This window comes from Mytilus californianus, unplaced genomic scaffold (assembly GCF_021869535.1).
Source record: "Mytilus californianus isolate M0D057914Y unplaced genomic scaffold, xbMytCali1.0.p SCAF_1, whole genome shotgun sequence".
Taxonomy (NCBI): Eukaryota; Metazoa; Mollusca; class Bivalvia; order Mytilida; family Mytilidae; genus Mytilus; species Mytilus californianus.
The window spans coordinates 71834421-71861470 of NW_026262581.1; the positions used below are offsets into that span (position 1 = coordinate 71834421).

Consider the following 27050-nt stretch of genomic DNA (forward strand, 5'->3'; position numbering starts at 1 on the left):
CCTAATTCCTAAAACTTTGAGGCAATTACCCCCAAAATCAATCCTAGCCTTCCCTTTGTGTTATGGTACCTTGCAGTACAATTTCAGAGAGATCCATACACTTGAACACAAGTTTTTGTCTGGAAACTAGAAAAATGCTTATTTTTGGCCCCAAATTCCTTAACTGTTGGTACCATAACCCCCAAAATCAATCCCAACCTTCCTTTTGTGGTATTGAACCTTATGGTAAAATTTCATAGAGATCCATTCACTTTAACTAAAGTTAGAGTGCGAAAACCAATGTGTCTTCGGACAACAACGACGACGCCAACGTCATACCAATATACGACCACAAAATTTTTTTGCGGTCGTATAAAAACTTAACATAGGCAATGAACCATGAAGATGAGGCCAAGGTCAAATAAAAACTGCCAGACTGACATGTACATTGTAAAATTTTTCCTTACATCAAATATAGTTGACCTACTGCATACAGTATTAAAGAAACCAGACCGAAACACAAAAACATAACATTGAGCAATGAACTGTGAAAATGAGGTGAAGGTCATATAAAAACCTGCCAGACTGACATGTGCATCATAAAATATTTCCATATTTATAAATTGTGCCCTAAAAATACTACTACATTTGATATGTTACCACAGCAAGAACTAATCGAATTGTAATTACATAGTAATTATAATTATACATCATTACAGATGAATAACCATTGCCTATATGCAAATGAGTAAAACCAGATAATCTTCTCACAGACACACACCTTTCTAACAGTAATTATTTTACACAAGAAAGGTCAAATCAGGCTACGATAGAAATAACCACCAAATAAATGTATAGTATACACAACATAACTTCTTTAGAAAAGTCTGTACAGATATCGATATATAATTCACCTATTGACAAAGGTGTTAATATGTGTTGCTGGGATTGGTAATGGACACGGCTATTTATAAAAAGTCAAATCAGGCTACGATAGAAATAACCACAAAATAAATGTATAGTATATGCAGCATAACTTTAGAAAAGTCGATACAGAAATCGATATATTTCACCTATTGACAAAGGTTTTAATATGTTTTGCTGGGATTGGTAATGGACACGGCTATTTATAAATTGTGCCCTAAAAATACTACTACATTTGATATGTTACCACAGCAAGAACTAATCGAATTGTAATTACATAGTAATTATAATTATACAAGGCTAGGGTACCTGATGAGGATTTACGGCCTTGGTCAAAAATGACCTAAATGATATCCGAAACACCAGGTGCAGCTTAATCATTTTTATATCATTGAAAATCGAAGACTTCTACTTAATTACCACACATCATTACAGATGAATAACCATTGCCTATATGCAAATGAGTAAAACCAGATAATCTTCTCACAGACACACACCTTTCTAACAGTAATTATTTTACACAAGAAAGGTCAAATCAGGCTACGATAGAAATAACCACAAAATAAATGTATAGTATACACAGCATAACTTCTTTAGAAAAGTCTGTACAGATATCAATATATAATTCACCTATTGACAAAGGTGTTAATATGTGTTGCTGGGATTGGTAATGGACACGGCTATTTATAAAAAGTCAAATCAGGCTACGATAGAAATAACCACAAAATAAATGTATAGTATACGCAGCATAACTTTAGAAAAGTCGATACAGAAATCGATATATTTCACCTATTGACAAAGGTTTTAATATGTTTTGCTGGGATTGGTAATGGACACGGCTATTTATAAACAAGAGTGCACACGCTGAAATGTCTGGCCTTCTTAACTAATCACTGATATTATGTTGATAGTCCTTAATAAAAAGCTTTATTACAACTGTCACATAAACTTAACATTAATCAAGAAAACTAAACATTGACCAATGAACCATGAAAATGAGGTCAAGGTCAGATGAACCATGCCAGGTAGGCATGTACAGCTAACAATTCTTCCATACAACAAATATAGTTGACCCATTGCTTATTGTTCAAGAAAAACAGACCAAAACACAAAAACTTAACACTGACCAATGAACTGTGAAAATGAGGTCAAGGTCAAATAAAACCTGCGCGACTGACATTTTATATAGATCATAAAATATTTTCATACACCAAATATAGTTGATCTATTGCATATAGTATTAGAAAAAAGACCCAAACTCAAAATCTTAACTTTGACCACTGAACCATGAAATGAGGTCAAGGTCAAATGACACCTGCCAGCTAGACATGTACACCTTACAATCATTCCATACACCACATATAGTTGACCTATTGCTTAAAGTTTAAGAAAAACAGACCAGAACACAATAAAATGCTCTGCTGGGCGCAGCTTGATACGACCGCAGAGGTCGAACCCTGAACAGTTGGGGCAAGTATGGACACAACATTCAAGTTTGATACAGCACTGAATTTGGATTGTGATTAAATATTTGACACAGCATAGGTTACTGATACAGAATGAATGTGGTCTAAGAACTTTAAAAAATTTTAATTTACCTATTCAAACCATATCATTATTATTCGCTTTTATATATAAATCAGAAATAACCAATTTAAAAAGGAAAATTTTAAAGAAAAAAAAAATCCCTCCCCCAAATTTTTTGAACCCCCTTATGATTCATCACCCCCAAACTCAAACCCAGCCTTCCCTTTGTGGTATGGTACCTTGCAGTACAATTTCAGAGAGATCCATACACTTGAACACAAGTTATTGTCTGGAAACTAGAAAAATGCTTGTTTTTGGCCCCTTTTTGGCCCCAAATTCCTAAACTTTTAGGGCAATTACCCCCAAACTCAAACCCAGCTTTCCCTTTGTGATATGAAACCTTGTAGTACAATTTCATAAAGATCCATACACTTACACACAAGTTATTGTCCTGAAACTAGAAAAATGCTTGTTTTTGCCCCTTTTTGGCCCCTAATTCCTAAAACTTTGAGGCAATTACCCCCAAAATCAATCCTAGCCTTCCCTTTGTGTTATGGTACCTTGCAGTACAATTTCAGAGAGATCCATACACTTGAACACAAGTTTTTGTCTGGAAACTAGAAAAAATGCTTATTTTTGGCCCCAAATTCCTTAACTGTTGGTACCATAACCCCCAAAATCAATCCCAACCTTCCTTTTGTGGTATTGAACCTTATGGTAAAATTTCATAGAGATCCATTCACTTTAACTAAAGTTAGAGTGCGAAAACCAATGTGTCTTCGGACAACAACGACGACGCCAACGTCATACCAATATACGACCACAAAATTTTTTTGCGGTCGTATAAAAACTTAACATAGGCAATGAACCATGAAGATGAGGCCAAGGTCAAATAAAAACTGCCAGACTGACATGTACATTGTAAAATTTTTCCATACATCAAATATAGTTGACCTACTGCATACAGTATTAAAGAAACCAGACCGAAACACAAAAACATAACATTGAGCAATGAACTGTGAAAATGAGGTGAAGGTCATATAAAAACCTGCCAGACTGACATGTGCATCATAAAATATTTCCATATTTATAAATTGTGCCCTAAAAATACTACTACATTTGATATGTTACCACAGCAAGAACTAATCGAATTGTAATTACATAGTAATTATAATTATACATCATTACAGATGAATAACCATTGCCTATATGCAAATGAGTAAAACCAGATAATCTTCTCACAGACACACACCTTTCTAACAGTAATTATTTTACACAAGAAAGGTCAAATCAGGCTACGATAGAAATAACCACCAAATAAATGTATAGTATACACAGCATAACTTCTTTAGAAAAGTCTGTACAGATATCGATATATAATTCACCTATTGACAAAGGTGTTAATATGTGTTGCTGGGATTGGTAATGGACACGGCTATTTATAAAAAGTCAAATCAGGCTACGATAGAAATAACCACAAAATAAATGTATAGTATATGCAGCATAACTTTAGAAAAGTCGATACAGAAATCGATATATTTCACCTATTGACAAAGGTTTTAATATGTTTTGCTGGGATTGGTAATGGACACGGCTATTTATAAATTGTGCCCTAAAAATACTACTACATTTGATATGTTACCACAGCAAGAACTAATCGAATTGTAATTACATAGTAATTATAATTATACAAGGCTAGGGTACCTGATGAGGATTTACGGCCTTGGTCAAAAATGACCTAAATGATATCCGAAACACCAGGTGCAGCTTAATCATTTTTATATCATTGAAAATCGAAGACTTCTACTTAATTACCACACATCATTACAGATGAATAACCATTGCCTATATGCAAATGAGTAAAACCAGATAATCTTCTCACAGACACACACCTTTCTAACAGTAATTATTTTACACAAGAAAGGTCAAATCAGGCTACGATAGAAATAACCACAAAATAAATGTATAGTATACACAGCATAACTTCTTTAGAAAAGTCTGTACAGATATCAATATATAATTCACCTATTGACAAAGGTGTTAATATGTGTTGCTGGGATTGGTAATGGACACGGCTATTTATAAAAAGTCAAATCAGGCTACGATAGAAATAACCACAAAATAAATGTATAGTATACGCAGCATAACTTTAGAAAAGTCGATACAGAAATCGATATATTTCACCTATTGACAAAGGTTTTAATATGTTTTGCTGGGATTGGTAATGGACACGGCTATTTATAAATAAGAGTGCACACGCTGAAATGTCTGGCCTTCTTAACTAATCACTGATATTATGTTGATAGTCCTTAATAAAAAGCTTTATTACAACTGTCACATAAACTTAACATTAATCAAGAAAACTAAACATTGACCAATGAACCATGAAAATGAGGTCAAGGTCAGATGAACCATGCCAGGCAGGCATGTACAGCTAACAATTCTTCCATACAACAAATATAGTTGACCCATTGCTTATTGTTCAAGAAAAACAGACCAAAACACAAAAACTTAACACTGACCAATGAACTGTGAAAATGAGGTCAAGGTCAAATAAAACCTGCGCGACTGACATTTTATATAGATCATAAAATATTTTCATACACCAAATATAGTTGATCTATTGCATATAGTATTAGAAAAAAGACCCAAACTCAAAATCTTAACTTTGACCACTGAACCATGAAATGAGGTCAAGGTCAAATGACACCTGCCAGCTAGACATGTACACCTTACAATCATTCCATACACCACATATAGTTGACCTATTGCTTAAAGTTTAAGAAAAACAGACCAGAACACAATAAAATGCTCCGCTGGGCGCAGCTTGATACGACCGCAGAGGTCGAACCCTGAACAGTTGGGGCAAGTATGGACACAACATTCAAGTTTGATACAGCACTGAATTTGGATTGTGATTAAATATTTGACACAGCATAGGTTACTGATACAGAATGAATGTGGTCTAAGAACTTTAAAAAATTTTAATTTACCTATTCAAACCATATCATTATTATTCGCTTTTATATATAAATCAGAAATAACCAATTTAAAAAGGAAAATTTTAAAGAAAAAAAAATCCCTCCCCCAAATTTTTTGAACCCCCTTATGATTCATCACCCCCAAACTCAAACCCAGCCTTCCCTTTGTGGTATGGTACCTTGCAGTACAATTTCAGAGAGATCCATACACTTGAACACAAGTTATTGTCTGGAAACTAGAAAAATGCTTGTTTTTGGCCCCTTTTTGGCCCCAAATTCCTAAACTTTTAGGGCAATTACCCCCAAACTCAAACCCAGCTTTCCCTTTGTGATATGAAACCTTGTAGTACAATTTCATAAAGATCCATACACTTACACACAAGTTATTGTCCTGAAACTAGAAAAATGCTTGTTTTTGCCCCTTTTTGGCCCCTAATTCCTAAAACTTTGAGGCAATTACCCCCAAAATCAATCCTAGCCTTCCCTTTGTGTTATGGTACCTTGCAGTACAATTTCAGAGAGATCCATACACTTGAACACAAGTTTTTGTCTGGAAACTAGAAAAATGCTTATTTTTGGCCCCAAATTCCTTAACTGTTGGTACCATAACCCCCAAAATCAATCCCAACCTTCCTTTTGTGGTATTGAACCTTATGGTAAAATTTCATAGAGATCCATTCACTTTAACTAAAGTTAGAGTGCGAAAACCAATGTGTCTTCGGACAACAACGACGACGCCAACGTCATACCAATATACGACCACAAAATTTTTTTGCGGTCGTATAAAAACTTAACATAGGCAATGAACCATGAAGATGAGGCCAAGGTCAAATAAAAACTGCCAGACTGACATGTACATTGTAAAATTTTTCCATACATCAAATATAGTTGACCTACTGCATACAGTATTAAAGAAACCAGACCGAAACACAAAAACATAACATTGAGCAATGAACTGTGAAAATGAGGTGAAGGTCATATAAAAACCTGCCAGACTGACATGTGCATCATAAAATATTTCCATATTTATAAATTGTGCCCTAAAAATACTACTACATTTGATATGTTACCACAGCAAGAACTAATCGAATTGTAATTACATAGTAATTATAATTATACATCATTACAGATGAATAACCATTGCCTATATGCAAATGAGTAAAACCAGATAATCTTCTCACAGACACACACCTTTCTAACAGTAATTATTTTACACAAGAAAGGTCAAATCAGGCTACGATAGAAATAACCACCAAATAAATGTATAGTATACACAGCATAACTTCTTTAGAAAAGTCTGTACAGATATCGATATATAATTCACATATTGACAAAGGTGTTAATATGTGTTGCTGGGATTGGTAATGGACACGGCTATTTATAAAAAGTCAAATCAGGCTACGATAGAAATAACCACAAAATAAATGTATAGTATATGCAGCATAACTTTAGAAAAGTCGATACAGAAATCGATATATTTCACCTATTGACAAAGGTTTTAATATGTTTTGCTGGGATTGGTAATGGACACGGCTATTTATAAATTGTGCCCTAAAAATACTACTACATTTGATATGTTACCACAGCAAGAACTAATCGAATTGTAATTACATAGTAATTATAATTATACAAGGCTAGGGTACCTGATGAGGATTTACGGCCTTGGTCAAAAATGACCTAAATGATATCCGAAACACCAGGTGCAGCTTAATCATTTTTATATCATTGAAAATCGAAGACTTCTACTTAATTACCACACATCATTACAGATGAATAACCATTGCCTATATGCAAATGAGTAAAACCAGATAATCTTCTCACAGACACACACCTTTCTAACAGTAATTATTTTACACAAGAAAGGTCAAATCAGGCTACGATAGAAATAACCACAAAATAAATGTATAGTATACACAGCATAACTTCTTTAGAAAAGTCTGTACAGATATCAATATATAATTCACCTATTGACAAAGGTGTTAATATGTGTTGCTGGGATTGGTAATGGACACGGCTATTTATAAAAAGTCAAATCAGGCTACGATAGAAATAACCACAAAATAAATGTATAGTATACGCAGCATAACTTTAGAAAAGTCGATACAGAAATCGATATATTTCACCTATTGACAAAGGTTTTAATATGTTTTGCTGGGATTGGTAATGGACACGGCTATTTATAAACAAGAGTGCACACGCTGAAATGTCTGGCCTTCTTAACTAATCACTGATATTATGTTGATAGTCCTTAATAAAAAGCTTTATTACAACTGTCACATAAACTTAACATTAATCAAGAAAACTAAACATTGACCAATGAACCATGAAAATGAGGTCAAGGTCAGATGAACCATGCCAGGCAGGCATGTACAGCTAACAATTCTTCCATACAACAAATATAGTTGACCCATTGCTTATTGTTCAAGAAAAACAGACCAAAACACAAAAACTTAACACTGACCAATGAACTGTGAAAATGAGGTCAAGGTCAAATAAAACCTGCGCGACTGACATTTTATATAGATCATAAAATATTTTCATACACCAAATATAGTTGATCTATTGCATATAGTATTAGAAAAAAGACCCAAACTCAAAATCTTAACTTTGACCACTGAACCATGAAATGAGGTCAAGGTCAAATGACACCTGCCAGCTAGACATGTACACCTTACAATCATTCCATACACCACATATAGTTGACCTATTGCTTAAAGTTTAAGAAAAACAGACCAGAACACAATAAAATGCTCCGCGGGGCGCAGCTTGATACGACCGCAGAGGTTGAACCCTGAACAGTTGGGGCAAGTATGGACACAACATTCAAGTTTGATACAGCACTGAATTTGGATTGTGATTAAATATTTGACACAGCATAGGTTACTGATACAGAATGAATGTGGTCTAAGAACTTTAAAAAATTTTAATTTACCTATTCAAACCATATCATTATTATTCGCTTTTATATATAAATCAGAAATAACCAATTTAAAAAGGAAAATTTTAAAGAAAAAAAAATCCCTCCCCCAAATTTTTTGAACCCCCTTATGATTCATCACCCCCAAACTCAAACCCAGCCTTCCCTTTGTGGTATGGTACCTTGCAGTACAATTTCAGAGAGATCCATACACTTGAACACAAGTTATTGTCTGGAAACTAGAAAAATGCTTGTTTTTGGCCCCTTTTTGGCCCCAAATTCCTAAACTTTTAGGGCAATTACCCCCAAACTCAAACCCAGCTTTCCCTTTGTGATATGAAACCTTGTAGTACAATTTCATAAAGATCCATACACTTACACACAAGTTATTGTCCTGAAACTAGAAAAATGCTTGTTTTTGCCCCTTTTTGGCCCCTAATTCCTAAAACTTTGAGGCAATTACCCCCAAAATCAATCCTAGCCTTCCCTTTGTGTTATGGTACCTTGCAGTACAATTTCAGAGAGATCCATACACTTGAACACAAGTTTTTGTCTGGAAACTAGAATAAAATGCTTCGCTGGGCGCAGCTTGATACGACCGCAGAGGTCGAACCCTGAACAGTTGGGGCAAGTATGGACACAACATTCAAGCTTGATACAGCTCTGAATTTGGATTGTGATTAAATATTTGACACAGCATAGGTTTCTGACACAGAAAGAATGTGGTCTAAGAACTTCAATTTTTTTAATTTACCTATTATGGTCCAATGTCCAAAATCAAAATACATGGTTAGATTCAGCATATCAAAGAACCCCATATATTCAATTTTTGTTGAAATCAAACAAAGCTTAATTTTGGACCCCAACTTGGACAAACTTGAAAACTGGTCCCATAATCAAAAATCTAAACACATGTTTAGATTCAGCATATCAAAGTACCCGAAGAATTCAATTTTTGTTAAAATCAAACTAAGTTTAATTTTGGACCCTTTGGACCTTAATGTAGACAAATTTAAAAAACGGGACCCTAAATTAAAAATCTAAAAACACAGTTAGATTTGGCATATCAAAGAACCCCAATAATTCAATTTTTGATGAAATCAAACAAAGTTTAATTTTGGACCCTTTTGACCTCAATATGAACCAATTTGATAGCGGGCCCACAAATAAAAAATCTAAATACATGGTAAGATTCAGCATATCAAAGAACCCCATATATTCAATTTTTGTTGAAATCAAACAAAGTTTAATTTTGGACCCCAATTTGGACCAACTTGAAAACTGGGCCAAAAATCTAAAATCTAAATACATGTTTAGATTCAGCATATCAAAGAACCCCATATATTCAATTTTTGTTGAAATCAAACAAAGTTTAATTTTGGACCCCAACTTGGACCAACTTGAAAACTGGGCCCATAATCAAAAATCTAAACACATGTTTAGATTCAGCATATCAAAGAACCCTAAGAATTCAATTTTTGTTAAAATCAAACTATGTTTAATTTTGGACCCTTTGGACCTTAATGTAGACAAATTTAAAAAACGGGACCCAAAATTAAAAATCTAAATACACGGTTAGATTCGGCATATCAAAGAACCCCAATAATTCAATTTTTGATGAAATCAAACAAAGTTTAATTTTGGACCCTTTGGACCTCAATGTGGACCAATTTAAAAACGGGGCCCAAAATCCAAAAACTTAATACACGGTTAGATTCAGCATATTAAAGAACCCCAAGAATTCAAGAATAAAACCCCATTGAAATTGATCAAGAAATAAGCAATTTATACGAAGTATCTTCTTTTGCACAATACTGTGCAATTGAATATTTCTTGCTATTGCGCAATACTGTACAATTGACAATTTCTTGCTATTGCGCAATATTGTGCTATTGGATATTTCTTGCTATTGCGCAATACTGTTAAATTGAAGATTTCTTGCTATTGCGCAATACTGTGCAATTGAAGATTTCTTGCTATTGTGCAATACTGTGCAATTGAAAATTTCTTGCTATTGCACAATACTTATTATATAATAATTTACACATCCTGTTTGGTGTGTATCTCCTACCATATCATTATTATTTGCTTTTAAATATAAATCAGAAATAACCAACTTAAAATGGAAAATTTTAAAAGAAAAAAAAAAGGAAAAAAAGAAAAAAAAAAAAAAAAAAAAATCCCCTCCCCCAATTTTTTGAACCCCCTTATGATTCATCACCCCCAAACTCAATCCCAGCCTTCCCTTTGTGGTATGGTACCTTGCAGTACAATTTCAGAGAGATCCATACACTTGAACACAAGTTATTGTCTGGAAACTAGAAAAATGCTTATTTTTGGCCCCTTTTTGGCCCCCAATTCCTAAACGTTTCGGGCAATTACCCCCAAACTCAATTCCAGCTTTCCCTTTGTGATATGGAACCTTGTAGTACAATTTCAGAAATATCCAAACACTTACACACAAGTTATTGTCATGAAACTAGAAAAATGCTTGTTTTTTGCCCCTTTTTTGGCCCCTAATTCCTAAAATTTTGAGGCAATTACCCCCAAAATCAATTACAGCCTTCCCTTTGTGATATGGAACCTTGTGGTACAATGTCAGAGAGATCCATACACTTACACACAAGTTATTGTCTGAAAGTTACAAAAATGCTTATTTTTGGCCCCTTTTTGGCCCCTAATTCCTTAACTGTTGGTACCATAACCCCCAAAATCAATCCCAACCTTCCTTTTGTGGTATTGAACCTTATGGTGAAATTTCATGGAGATCCATTCACTTAAACTAAAGTTAGAGTGCGAAAACCAATGTGTCTTCGGACGACGCCGGACGACGACGACGACGACAACGACGACGACGACGACGACGACGACGCCAACGTCATACCAATATACGACCAAAAAATTTTTAATTTTTGCGGTCGTATAAAAATGCTTATTTTTGGCCCCAAATTCCTTAACTGTTGGTACCATAACCCCCAAAATCAATCCCAACCTTCCTTTTGTGGTATTGAACCTTATGGTAAAATTTCATAGAGATCCATTCACTTTAACTAAAGTTAGAGTGCGAAAACCAATGTGTCTTCGGACAACAACGACGACGCCAACGTCATACCAATATACGACCACAAAAATTTTTTGCTGTCGTATAAAAACTTAACATAGGCAATGAACCATGAAGATGAGGCCAAGGTCAAATAAAAACTGCCAGACTGACATGTACATTGTAAAATTTTTCCATACATCAAATATAGTTGACCTACTGCATACAGTATTAAAGAAACCAGACCGAAACACAAAAACATAACATTGAGCAATGAACTGTGAAAATGAGGTGAAGGTCATATAAAAACCTGCCAGACTGACATGTGCATCATAAAATATTTCCATATTTATAAATTGTGCCCTAAAAATACTACTACATTTGATATGTTACCACAGCAAGAACTAATCGAATTGTAATTACATAGTAATTATAATTATACATCATTACAGATGAATAACCATTGCCTATATGCAAATGAGTAAAACCAGATAATCTTCTCACAGACACACACCTTTCTAACAGTAATTATTTTACACAAGAAAGGTCAAATCAGGCTACGATAGAAATAACCACCAAATAAATGTATAGTATACACAGCATAACTTCTTTAGAAAAGTCTGTACAGATATCGATATATAATTCACATATTGACAAAGGTGTTAATATGTGTTGCTGGGATTGGTAATGGACACGGCTATTTATAAAAAGTCAAATCAGGCTACGATAGAAATAACCACAAAATAAATGTATAGTATATGCAGCATAACTTTAGAAAAGTCGATACAGAAATCGATATATTTCACCTATTGACAAAGGTTTTAATATGTTTTGCTGGGATTGGTAATGGACACGGCTATTTATAAATTGTGCCCTAAAAATACTACTACATTTGATATGTTACCACAGCAAGAACTAATCGAATTGTAATTACATAGTAATTATAATTATACAAGGCTAGGGTACCTGATGAGGATTTACGGCCTTGGTCAAAAATGACCTAAATGATATCCGAAACACCAGGTGCAGCTTAATCATTTTTATATCATTGAAAATCGAAGACTTCTACTTAATTACCACACATCATTACAGATGAATAACCATTGCCTATATGCAAATGAGTAAAACCAGATAATCTTCTCACAGACACACACCTTTCTAACAGTAATTATTTTACACAAGAAAGGTCAAATCAGGCTACGATAGAAATAACCACAAAATAAATGTATAGTATACACAGCATAACTTCTTTAGAAAAGTCTGTACAGATATCAATATATAATTCACCTATTGACAAAGGTGTTAATATGTGTTGCTGGGATTGGTAATGGACACGGCTATTTATAAAAAGTCAAATCAGGCTACGATAGAAATAACCACAAAATAAATGTATAGTATACGCAGCATAACTTTAGAAAAGTCGATACAGAAATCGATATATTTCACCTATTGACAAAGGTTTTAATATGTTTTGCTGGGATTGGTAATGGACACGGCTATTTATAAACAAGAGTGCACACGCTGAAATGTCTGGCCTTCTTAACTAATCACTGATATTATGTTGATAGTCCTTAATAAAAAGCTTTATTACAACTGTCACATAAACTTAACATTAATCAAGAAAACTAAACATTGACCAATGAACCATGAAAATGAGGTCAAGGTCAGATGAACCATGCCAGGCAGGCATGTACAGCTAACAATTCTTCCATACAACAAATATAGTTGACCCATTGCTTATTGTTCAAGAAAAACAGACCAAAACACAAAAACTTAACACTGACCAATGAACTGTGAAAATGAGGTCAAGGTCAAATAAAACCTGCGCGACTGACATTTTATATAGATCATAAAATATTTTCATACACCAAATATAGTTGATCTATTGCATATAGTATTAGAAAAAAGACCCAAACTCAAAATCTTAACTTTGACCACTGAACCATGAAATGAGGTCAAGGTCAAATGACACCTGCCAGCTAGACATGTACACCTTACAATCATTCCATACACCACATATAGTTGACCTATTGCTTAAAGTTTAAGAAAAACAGACCAGAACACAATAAAATGCTCCGCTGGGCGCAGCTTGATACGACCGCAGAGGTCGAACCCTGAACAGTTGGGGCAAGTATGGACACAACATTCAAGTTTGATACAGCACTGAATTTGGATTGTGATTAAATATTTGACACAGCATAGGTTACTGATACAGAATGAATGTGGTCTAAGAACTTTAAAAAATTTTGATTTACCTATTCAAACCATATCATTATTATTCGCTTTTATATATAAATCAGAAATAACCAATTTAAAAAGGAAAATTTTAAAGAAAAAAAAAATCCCTCCCCCAAATTTTTTGAACCCCCTTATGATTCATCACCCCCAAACTCAAACCCAGCCTTCCCTTTGTGGTATGGTACCTTGCAGTACAATTTCAGAGAGATCCATACACTTGAACACAAGTTATTGTCTGGAAACTAGAAAAATGCTTGTTTTTGGCCCCTTTTTGGCCCCAAATTCCTAAACTTTTAGGGCAATTACCCCCAAACTCAAACCCAGCTTTCCCTTTGTGATATGAAACCTTGTAGTACAATTTCATAAAGATCCATACACTTACACACAAGTTATTGTCCTGAAACTAGAAAAATGCTTGTTTTTGCCCCTTTTTGGCCCCTAATTCCTAAAACTTTGAGGCAATTACCCCCAAAATCAATCCTAGCCTTCCCTTTGTGTTATGGTACCTTGCAGTACAATTTCAGAGAGATCCATACACTTGAACACAAGTTTTTGTCTGGAAACTAGAAAAATGCTTATTTTTGGCCCCAAATTCCTTAACTGTTGGTACCATAACCCCCAAAATCAATCCCAACCTTCCTTTTGTGGTATTGAACCTTATGGTAAAATTTCATAGAGATCCATTCACTTTAACTAAAGTTAGAGTGCGAAAACCAATGTGTCTTCGGACAACAACGACGACGCCAACGTCATACCAATATACGACCACAAAATTTTTTTGCGGTCGTATAAAAACTTAACATAGGCAATGAACCATGAAGATGAGGCCAAGGTCAAATAAAAACTGCCAGACTGACATGTACATTGTAAAATTTTTCCATACATCAAATATAGTTGACCTACTGCATACAGTATTAAAGAAACCAGACCGAAACACAAAAACATAACATTGAGCAATGAACTGTGAAAATGAGGTGAAGGTCATATAAAAACCTGCCAGACTGACATGTGCATCATAAAATATTTCCATATTTATAAATTGTGCCCTAAAAATACTACTACATTTGATATGTTACCACAGCAAGAACTAATCGAATTGTAATTACATAGTAATTATAATTATACATCATTACAGATGAATAACCATTGCCTATATGCAAATGAGTAAAACCAGATAATCTTCTCACAGACACACACCTTTCTAACAGTAATTATTTTACACAAGAAAGGTCAAATCAGGCTACGATAGAAATAACCACCAAATAAATGTATAGTATACACAGCATAACTTCTTTAGAAAAGTCTGTACAGATATCAATATATAATTCACCTATTGACAAAGGTGTTAATATGTGTTGCTGGGATTGGTAATGGACACGGCTATTTATAAAAAGTCAAATCAGGCTACGATAGAAATAACCACAAAATAAATGTATAGTATATGCAGCATAACTTTAGAAAAGTCGATACAGAAATCGATATATTTCACCTATTGACAAAGGTTTTAATATGTTTTGCTGGGATTGGTAATGGACACGGCTATTTATAAATTGTGCCCTAAAAATACTACTACATTTGATATGTTACCACAGCAAGAACTAATCGAATTGTAATTACATAGTAATTATAATTATACAAGGCTAGGGTACCTGATGAGGATTTACGGCCTTGGTCAAAAATGACCTAAATGATATCCGAAACACCAGGTGCAGCTTAATCATTTTTATATCATTGAAAATCGAAGACTTCTACTTAATTACCACACATCATTACAGATGAATAACCATTGCCTATATGCAAATGAGTAAAACCAGATAATCTTCTCACAGACACACACCTTTCTAACAGTAATTATTTTACACAAGAAAGGTCAAATCAGGCTACGATAGAAATAACCACAAAATAAATGTATAGTATACACAGCATAACTTCTTTAGAAAAGTCTGTACAGATATCAATATATAATTCACCTATTGACAAAGGTGTTAATATGTGTTGCTGGGATTGGTAATGGACACGGCTATTTATAAAAAGTCAAATCAGGCTACGATAGAAATAACCACAAAATAAATGTATAGTATACGCAGCATAACTTTAGAAAAGTCGATACAGAAATCGATATATTTCACCTATTGACAAAGGTTTTAATATGTTTTGCTGGGATTGGTAATGGACACGGCTATTTATAAACAAGAGTGCACACGCTGAAATGTCTGGCCTTCTTAACTAATCACTGATATTATGTTGATAGTCCTTAATAAAAAGCTTTATTACAACTGTCACATAAACTTAACATTAATCAAGAAAACTAAACATTGACCAATGAACCATGAAAATGAGGTCAAGGTCAGATGAACCATGCCAGGCAGGCATGTACAGCTAACAATTCTTCCATACAACAAATATAGTTGACCCATTGCTTATTGTTCAAGAAAAACAGACCAAAACACAAAAACTTAACACTGACCAATGAACTGTGAAAATGAGGTCAAGGTCAAATAAAACCTGCGCGACTGACATTTTATATAGATCATAAAATATTTTCATACACCAAATATAGTTGATCTATTGCATATAGTATTAGAAAAAAGACCCAAACTCAAAATCTTAACTTTGACCACTGAACCATGAAATGAGGTCAAGGTCAAATGACACCTGCCAGCTAGACATGTACACCTTACAATCATTCCATACACCACATATAGTTGACCTATTGCTTAAAGTTTAAGAAAAACAGACCAGAACACAATAAAATGCTCCGCTGGGCGCAGCTTGATACGACCGCAGAGGTCGAACCCTGAACAGTTGGGGCAAGTATGGACACAACATTCAAGTTTGATACAGCACTGAATTTGGATTGTGATTAAATATTTGACACAGCATAGGTTACTGATACAGAATGAATGTGGTCTAAGAACTTTAAAAAATTTTAATTTACCTATTCAAACCATATCATTATTATTCGCTTTTATATATAAATCAGAAATAACCAATTTAAAAAGGAAAATTTTAAAGAAAAAAAAAATCCCTCCCCCAAATTTTTTGAACCCCCTTATGATTCATCACCCCCAAACTCAAACCCAGCCTTCCCTTTGTGGTATGGTACCTTGCAGTACAATTTCAGAGAGATCCATACACTTGAACACAAGTTATTGTCTGGAAACTAGAAAAATGCTTGTTTTTGGCCCCTTTTTGGCCCCAAATTCCTAAACTTTTAGGGCAATTACCCCCAAACTCAAACCCAGCTTTCCCTTTGTGATATGAAACCTTGTAGTACAATTTCATAAAGATCCATACACTTACACACAAGTTATTGTCCTGAAACTAGAAAAATGCTTGTTTTTGCCCCTTTTTGGCCCCTAATTCCTAAAACTTTGAGGCAATTACCCCCAAAATCAATCCTAGCCTTCCCTTTGTGTTATGGTACCTTGCAGTACAATTTCAGAGAGATCCATACACTTGAACACAAGTTTTTGTCTGGAAACTAGAAAAATGCTTATTTTTGGCCCCAAATTCCTTAACTGTTGGTACCATAACCCCCAAAATCAATCCCAACCTTCCTTTTGTGGTATTGAACCTTATGGTAAAATTTCATAGAGATCCATTCACTTTAACTAAAGTTAGAGTGCAAAAACCAATGTGTCTTCGGACAACAACGACGACGCCAACGTCATACCAATATACGACCACAAAATTTTTTTGCGGTCGTATAAAAACTTAACATAGGCAATGAACCATGAAGATGAGGCCAAGGTCAAATAAAAACTGCCAGACTGACATGTACATTGTAAAATTTTTCCATACATCAAATATAGTTGACCTACTGCATACAGTATTAAAGAAACCAGACCGAAACACAAAAACATAACATTGAGCAATGAACTGTGAAAATGAGGTGAAGGTCATATAAAAACCTGCCAGACTGACATGTGCATCATAAAATATTTCCATATTTATAAATTGTGCCCTAAAAATACTACTACATTTGATATGTTACCACAGCAAGAACTAATCGAATTGTAATTACATAGTAATTATAATTATACATCATTACAGATGAATAACCATTGCCTATATGCAAATGAGTAAAACCAGATAATCTTCTCACAGACACACACCTTTCTAACAGTAATTATTTTACACAAGAAAGGTCAAATCAGGCTACGATAGAAATAACCACCAAATAAATGTATAGTATACACAGCATAACTTCTTTAGAAAAGTCTGTACAGATATCGATATATAATTCACCTATTGACAAAGGTGTTAATATGTGTTGCTGGGATTGGTAATGGACACGGCTATTTATAAAAAGTCAAATCAGGCTACGATAGAAATAACCACAAAATAAATGTATAGTATATGCAGCATAACTTTAGAAAAGTCGATACAGAAATCGATATATTTCACCTATTGACAAAGGTTTTAATATGTTTTGCTGGGATTGGTAATGGACACGGCTATTTATAAATTGTGCCCTAAAAATACTACTACATTTGATATGTTACCACAGCAAGAACTAATCGAATTGTAATTACATAGTAATTATAATTATACAAGGCTAGGGTACCTGATGAGGATTTACGGCCTTGGTCAAAAATGACCTAAATGATATCCGAAACACCAGGTGCAGCTTAATCATTTTTATATCATTGAAAATCGAAGACTTCTACTTAATTACCACACATCATTACAGATGAATAACCATTGCCTATATGCAAATGAGTAAAACCAGATAATCTTCTCACAGACACACACCTTTCTAACAGTAATTATTTTACACAAGAAAGGTCAAATCAGGCTACGATAGAAATAACCACAAAATAAATGTATAGTATACACAGCATAACTTCTTTAGAAAAGTCTGTACAGATATCAATATATAATTCACCTATTGACAAAGGTGTTAATATGTGTTGCTGGGATTGGTAATGGACACGGCTATTTATAAAAAGTCAAATCAGGCTACGATAGAAATAACCACAAAATAAATGTATAGTATACGCAGCATAACTTTAGAAAAGTCGATACAGAAATCGATATATTTCACCTATTGACAAAGGTTTTAATATGTTTTGCTGGGATTGGTAATGGACACGGCTATTTATAAACAAGAGTGCACACGCTGAAATGTCTGGCCTTCTTAACTAATCACTGATATTATGTTGATAGTCCTTAATAAAAAGCTTTATTACAACTGTCACATAAACTTAACATTAATCAAGAAAACTAAACATTGACCAATGAACCATGAAAATGAGGTCAAGGTCAGATGAACCATGCCAGGCAGGCATGTACAGCTAACAATTCTTCCATACAACAAATATAGTTGACCCATTGCTTATTGTTCAAGAAAAACAGACCAAAACACAAAAACTTAACACTGACCAATGAACTGTGAAAATGAGGTCAAGGTCAAATAAAACCTGCGCGACTGACATTTTATATAGATCATAAAATATTTCCATACACCAAATATAGTTGATCTATTGCATATAGTATTAGAAAAAAGACCCAAACTCAAAATCTTAACTTTGACCACTGAACCATGAAATGAGGTCAAGGTCAAATGACACCTGCCAGCTAGACATGTACACCTTACAATCATTCCATACACCAAATATAGTAGACCTATTGCATACAGTATAAGAAAAACAGACCAAAACACAAAAACTTAACTATAACCACTGAACCATGAAAATGAGGTCAAGGTCAGATGACACCTGCCAGTTGGACATGTACACCTTACAGTCCTTCCATACACCGAATATACTTGACCTATTGCTTATAGTATCTGAGATATGGACTTGACCACCAAAACTTAACCTTGTTCACTGATCCATGAAATGAGGTCGAGGTCAAGTGAAAACTGTTTGACGGGCATGAGGACCTTGCAAGGTACGCACATACCAAATATAGTTATCCTACTACTTAAAATAAGAGAGAATTTAACATTACAAAAAATGTTAACTTTTTTTTCAAGTAGTCACTGAACCATGAAAATGAGGTCAAGGACATTGGACATGTGACTGACGGAATCTTCGTAACATGAGGCATCCATATACAAAGTATGAAGCATCCAGTTCTTCCACCTTCTAAAATATAAAGCTTTTAAGAAGTTAGCTAACGACGCCGCCGCCGCAGCCGCCTCCACCGGATCACTATCCCTATGTCGAGCTTTCTGCAACAAAAGTCGCAGGCTCGACAAAAAACCAGACCGAAACACAAAAACTTAACATTAAGCAATAAACTGTGAAAATGAGGTGAAGGTCAAATAAAACCTGCCAGACTGACATGTACCGGTACATCATAAAATATTTCCATACACCAAATATAGTTGACCTTTTGCATACAGTATTAGAAAAACAGACCAAAACACAAAAACTTAACATTGAGCTAGGAACTGTGAAAATGAGGTCAAGATCAAATAAAACCTGCCAGACTGACATGTACATTGTAAAATATTTCCATACACCAAATATAGTTGACCTATTGCATACAGTATTAGAAAAACAGACCAAAACACAAAAACTAAACAATTACCACTGAACCATGAAAATGAGGTCATGGTCAGATGACACCTGCCAGTTGGACATGTACACCTTACAATCATTACATACACCAAATATAGTAGACCTATTGCTTATAGTATCTGAGATATGGACTTGACCACCAAAACTTAACCTTGTTCACTGATCCATGAAATGAGGTCGAGGTCAAGTGAAAACTGTCTGACACACATGAGGACCTTGCAAGGTACGCACATACCAAATATAGTTATCCTATTACTCATAATAAGAGAGAAATTAACATTACAAAAAAAAACTTTTTTTCCAAGTAGTCACTGAACCATGAAAATGAGGTCAAGGACAATGGACATATGACAGAGGGAAACTTCATATCATAAGGCATCTATATACAAAGTATGAAGCATCCAGGTCTTCCGCCTTCTGAAATATTAAGCTTTTAAGATCCGCCGGATCACTATCCCTATGTCAAGCTTTCTGCGACAACAGTCGCAGGCTCGACAAAAATAATATCTAGAATCAGGTGATTTTCATTTTAATGTATCTAGAACCAGAATAGCTTTGCTAAATTTTTATTACAGATAGGCAAAAAAACAATAAAGAATAAGAAAATATATGGTATGTTTAAAGTAAAGGTATTCAACTGGCATGTTTCTAAGACACCACTCTATAAATAGCACTTAGATGTCTTATCATGTGTACCCTTTAAGGACATGTTTGTGGATTACTTACCAAAGTGTAGGGTATATTTTCTTTTTTGCAAGATCTCCCTACAATAAATGAAAGTAATACAGCTTAATATACAATTTTCAAATGTTAATTATTTCTTTTTGCCATTACAGTAAACCAAATTCAATTTTACAAAATTTCATTTATTTTATCCTATGAGGAGTTAATTGTCATTGTCACTCAATATCAGATATTTTGACTTATTTGTAGGTCTTATCTTGTGTTTACAGTTTCTTCCATCTATTATATATTTCATGATAAGACAAACTGGCAATAAATCCTGAAAGAGGTGTCTGATAATTTTGGAGGATATAGTAAGTAGGTGGATCTTGTCATTCTGAGCATTTATGTCACATTCATATTTGTTCTCTTTGCCGATTTATGTCCCTTTCATATTTTCTCTCTCTCATCATTTATGTTCATTTCATATTTTATCTCTCTCATCATTTATGTCCATTTAATATTTTTTCTCTATCTTATATAATTTCAAGGGATAAGACAACTACTTCCATTAAAATCCTGGCAAAAATCAAGTTTCTCAAATTTGTGTTTTTTTTAAAACAAAAGCTAAGTTTTAACATGTACCACAGTTGTGTTTCTTATTTCACCAAAAGAAAAATGAAAATCATAAAACACAATTTTAAGGAATATCTCTTTGATTAATCTTATCCTTGTGCTGAAAACTAATGAGATATTTAATCGGTCAAACCAATTTTTAGTTATTGAACTACTAAAAAAAAGTTTGATTTAGCATTTTTTAAATAAACAAAGTCCCATAACTCCATTACAACCAACAGAAATATATTTAAAAAGAAGGGACCTTTCTATAGATGATGATGATGGATGGCTGCTTAATGTCCCCTTTCTATAGAAGATATATAAACATGAGAAACACTTTTGCATAAACAAAACTAATTATTTAAATTCATTGAGGCAATCTTGACTCATCAAACAACAGACAGACAGCGTGATTACTATAGAGCACCTCTAACTCTTGAGTCCTAACTAGTGATAAAATTAAATTTTAAAACACACATACCTAACCGTGTACAAATATCTCAGAGGTGAAATTTATTTTTTATTTACTTATGTCAGTTCAAACATTTATTATCAAATAATTTAATTAAACTACTTTTATCAACCTTTATACAAGATATGAAATTAAATATTTTATTAGTTTATGATCTTATATAAAACTACCGAGGCATAAGTAACGTAACGACTTATCAAACTTCATGCATGCTTAGATCTAATGTTGTATATGACATCCTGTTACTACTTCCTAGTATGTACCTATGTATAAGTGTGTCATTGTATATGTAAAGTAAGAATAACCACATGGAAAAATTCGACTACCTTCAGGACATTTATATGGAAATAAAGACAAAAATTAGGTGTTTTTATCCTGTCAACGGGTTATTGATTTCCCTGTTATTTCAATCATCTTAAGAGTGAGACAAACCTTATTGAATATTTCTTTACTTTGCTTAAACATTCACAATGTTCATTACCATAAAAAACCAATAATTTATTGACTTGACAGTAGGCTAAAATACAACTTTTAACGTAAGGATTAAATGGAGATATGGGTTGTAATTGTCAATGAGATAACAACTCAAAAACACAACAAAAACAACCAGAATAGATGAAATTAACATACAATCTTGAACAATACAGATGTTAAATAAGTGTCTATACCATTAAAATGACCCAAATATAAGCACATTGTGAATATATCATGGACTAGTAAAGATGGGTCACAAATTGTTCAATTTTATTTTCTGCCTGGTCCTCCAAAAGGGGTTTTACTACATTTGGGGGCTCAAGGTGTTGAAATAACATATACAATTACCAAGTTTGCTATGAGTAAGAATGATATGCGCAGGTAGGATAACATATCTTTCTCATATTGCTACCTTGTGAACTAGCACATAAAAAAATCCTGCTGATCAGTGTATCATTCTAGTACATTCTAGTACAAAGCAGGATATTCTGGCAAGGTCCTTCTACACATCCAGTTCTCAATGTGATATTTTTGAGAAAAATAAAAAAAATTTAAATAAAAAAAAATTTTGTATAAGCAACAACACTTCTTATTATTTATAAGGTAACTGATTCTCTATTAGATGTACATGTCATGGTGCGTCATACTCCTACATCAGGACCACTTCTGGACTAGATGCCCTTTATAGCTTACTGTTCGGTGTGAGCCAAGGCTCCGTGTTGAAGACCGTACTGTGACCTATAATGGTTTACTTTTATAAATTTTGACTTGGATTGAGAGTTGTCTCATTGGCACTCATACCACATCTTCTTATATCTAGATAGTGCACAAGGCTTAGTGTGAAAATCAAGTGCTGGTTCTTTAAAAATATAAAAATAATAATAATATCAATAATTGACATTCATAACTTCAACTTTGTGGCAAGTTTTTTCAAATACTGCTCAACTTTTTCATTGATCATGTTGAAGTTAATTTTCAGGTTCTGAAGATATAAAATAAAATCTGTTATTTAATACTAAAATAAGGACTGACAAGAAGCACAAATCATCATTTTGATATTTTCCACAATAGTGGCCTTAGGGACAGTGCAAGCTGTACATATCTTTTTATAATACCAAAAAGCAAAACAAAACACAAATCTGGATTTTTTTCAACAGCTGCAATACAAACAGCACCAGGCAGGTTAAATACTGTAAGCTTAATTATACTATATATTTTCAAATATAAGTCAGCGTGCAATACTGCCTCCAAAACTAGTATCCATAACAAAAACATGGAATAAAATGGCATGAATATGATAGCATAAAATAGGGGGAGGGCAACAAAGCTTAACTGTTTGTTTTTTCAAAAATACTTATTGTACAAATGTACAGATATTTGCAACCATTACCTCTGCCAGTGTCTGAAATACAATTTCACAATCTGAAGTTAAATCGTTTTTTTTTTTGTAAACATGCAAACTAGTGTACTTTTACTCAGTATGGTCCACCCACATGGGCCTCAGGGAAGATAAGTTTAAAATACTAACTGTGCTACCCTCAAAATGAATAACATTTTGTTAATTTTAAAAGTCAAACTAACTTCCTGGTCTGTTCTATTTGTTATTCAACTGTCAAATTTGGTAGGAGATAAATGTAATATTGTTCTGATTATTTTTTTTTCTCAAAAAAAGTTTTGCTGTTTCATTTTAAAATAATTGTACAGAACTTGTTAACACAGCCACAGACACTTGAAAAAAAAAACTATATACCTTGTATATACATTGTAAACATAAAAAAAAATGAGACAAGTACCTGTGCTTGTTAACTGGGTATCAATATCAAATTCTAGATTGGCACATTTGTGGAGAAAAAACTGTAGAAGTGTCAAAATATAGGACAAGATATTGAAGACATAAAACAACACTTCAGCAATTCATGTCATTATGTGTACATTAGCTGTTTTGCGTTAACAGTGTAATGTGATTGTGAGGCATATATTATGAATATTCTTATTATCAACCTTTGGTCTAATCTTTACTTGCATAGAGCATGTGGAAGATAAAATATCATATTTACTCAAAGAGCAGAAAAAAAAGAAGAAACGGAGATCTAAAAGAAATTAAGAATGACATTTCATAGTCGATGTCATCGTGTTTGGTGACTAAATGCACAAATTATACTTACCGATGCACCTAAAACAACAAACACATGAGATGCTGCTCCGCCCTCATAGGCTAATTCATCCCTCAGGATGGAAAGCATATCAACTTTCCCTTGCACTGCCATTTTTCCAAAATACTCGTCTGCTACAGGAAGTAAAATGTCGACTTCCGCTGTCCTAAAAGTGGGCGTGTCACCTTTTAGAATCCTCTGGTTATCAATTTCTTTTTTGTATTGCCTGTACATTTATTTCTATGTCTAAAAGCTGTTGTGATCAATGGTTAATATTTTGTCATATCAATGATTATATCCATGATCCGATTACCTGATATGTATAACTATATATATAATGTCCCTTATAATGATACAAAAAAATAACCGATTATAAAAACACTTATATTCATGTCATTATCTAGAACTTGATCACTGTTGGTGTTCGCACGGAAAATAGTTTCATATTGATTTTTATTCATTTACTATTTCAAACTGTATTCATATATATCGATCCTTAGATACACTTGCGCTAAGTTGTAATTGGTTGAAAAAGTCATAAATGCATGTATATCGTGGCGTTCCGATAACTTTCTTAACTTGGCTTGAAAAAATATATATATATTGTGTGACTGTCTCACTTTTTTGCAAGATATTTTAACTAATGCTGCATGGTTTTACTGCTTATCCAAATTTGTAAAATAAATATTCCAAATCCAAATCCCAAATTGAAATCATGCAAGATGGCAAGGGGGATTACGCTACATGATTGACCATCAGTTATCATAGCCCTTTTGTTTGACCTATCAAAATATTTATAATTTAAAATACTTGTTCCTGTGTTGTTTTGAACTACAGTTTATGGATAATTGCATCCGGCAAAGACTCGTCTAAACTCAATTTAAAATAAACGTATACCGTTACCTTGATGATATTTTTACTTAAAATACGAGTAATCAAGAATTCACTTAGTCTTTCTGCAGAAATTTATCCAAGGAGACTATGAATACATCATATATGAACAGCAATAATTTTTGCTTTCATGATTTGAGTATTATTTCACATTAAGAACTATATACTAAAGTGATATTAGATTGGTGTTTCATATTGATCCAGTATTATGTCCAAGTATACAGTCGTGTTGGATCGAGGTAAGCTGTATTTGCACGATACAGCTGATCAAACCAACTACAACTGTGCGAGGACATAATACGTACAGGTTCAATATGAAAACACCCATTTCAGGACACGTTTATTAAACAATGACTTAAAATAACATACATCATCATATATAGGTACAGATCGAAACTTGGTTAGTCTAGCCCGGCTCAATACCATCAACTGACTTTCTTCCAAGTAACTTTTACAACGTATATATGATAAACCTACATACATAAAAAATCAAAGCCATGGTGGTGTGTTGATAGCTATCACAAAAGAGTTCATTTGCCCTGAAATCATAGAACTAAAAGCAGACTGTGGAATAGTATGGGCAGAAATAGATATGTATATGGCACACAAAAAATCTGTTGGTAACTACTATAGACTCCTTCAGATAAAAGTACATTACTAGAACAACTTCACATCTCCTTGAACAGACTAGATAATACATCAACCACAATTATATGGTAAGGCGGGGACTTTAATCTTGGACACATACATTGGTCAATACCAGCCTTCATCTCAGGCATACCAGATGCTAAACAACATCAATATCTACTAGTCATAACTTACACCAAGCCACAGACACACCAACACGAAATGATAGAATACTAGATATAATCTTAGTCAGTAACCCACGATTATTAAAAGAACTAAAATCACAGATCGCACCAATCTTAACAATAATTTTCACTAAGTCACTAAGAACAGGAAAAACACCAAAAATGGTTATTTTTCCCACACACAACAATGCAATGAACATGTTGCCACAAGTTGTTGAAACATGTCAAAAAATTGAAACTTTTAGAGATCAGTAGACACCATTTCTGCTCCACAACACAAATTAACTGATTAAATGTTTTAACCACTTGTTGTATTTTCATGTATATAAGTATCACTATATTAAGTAATCTACAAAATTTTAAAAAATGTAGTTTTTATTCACATTCTACGCGTTTGCAACAGTTCGTAATCTTCAATCAGAAGAAGAAGTAAATACAAATTCGATCAAAATAAGGATTACCTACAATATGGATTTAATGGAGAGAGAAACGATAACATGAGAATCACTGCATATTGCAAACATCTGTGATCTAGGTATATAAATTAAGACATCCAGACGTCTCCAGGCCACAAGAAGACCCGATCCGATTAAGTCACTGTAGTCTGAAATAAACAAATGCATTAATTTAACGCCAATTTCTCGTTTTAAGATAATTGTAAACACGCGCCTAGAAGGTAACAAGCGTTGCAGTATATTCTCGAACCCTTCTGAAAGGCAAACATTCTGACACAACCTAAAACATATCCTCTTTTCAGTCAGTATAGTCTAACTTTTCCATTCATCACCACTGTCGATCCGCTTTGTTGGTAGAACCTACATATCTTTT

General features: G+C 33.7%; 1 protein-coding gene across 2 annotated transcripts in view; it reads right to left on the reverse strand.

Annotated features, from left to right (window-relative positions):
• Nucleotides 1-24688, reverse strand: part of LOC127723551 (glucose-6-phosphate 1-dehydrogenase-like) — a 48608-nt gene extending 23920 nt beyond the window's left edge. For both annotated transcript variants that reach the window (XM_052230232.1, XM_052230225.1), the window contains exons 1-2: nucleotides 24532-24688; nucleotides 20866-20903 (exon numbers count right to left, since the gene is read on the reverse strand). In XM_052230232.1, coding sequence (XP_052086192.1) covers nucleotides 20866-20903; nucleotides 24532-24633 — 140 coding nt within the window. In that variant the 5' untranslated portion in view covers nucleotides 24634-24688. The remainder of the gene's footprint in view (nucleotides 1-20865; nucleotides 20904-24531) is intronic.
• Between the last annotated feature and the right edge of the window lie 2362 nt (nucleotides 24689-27050).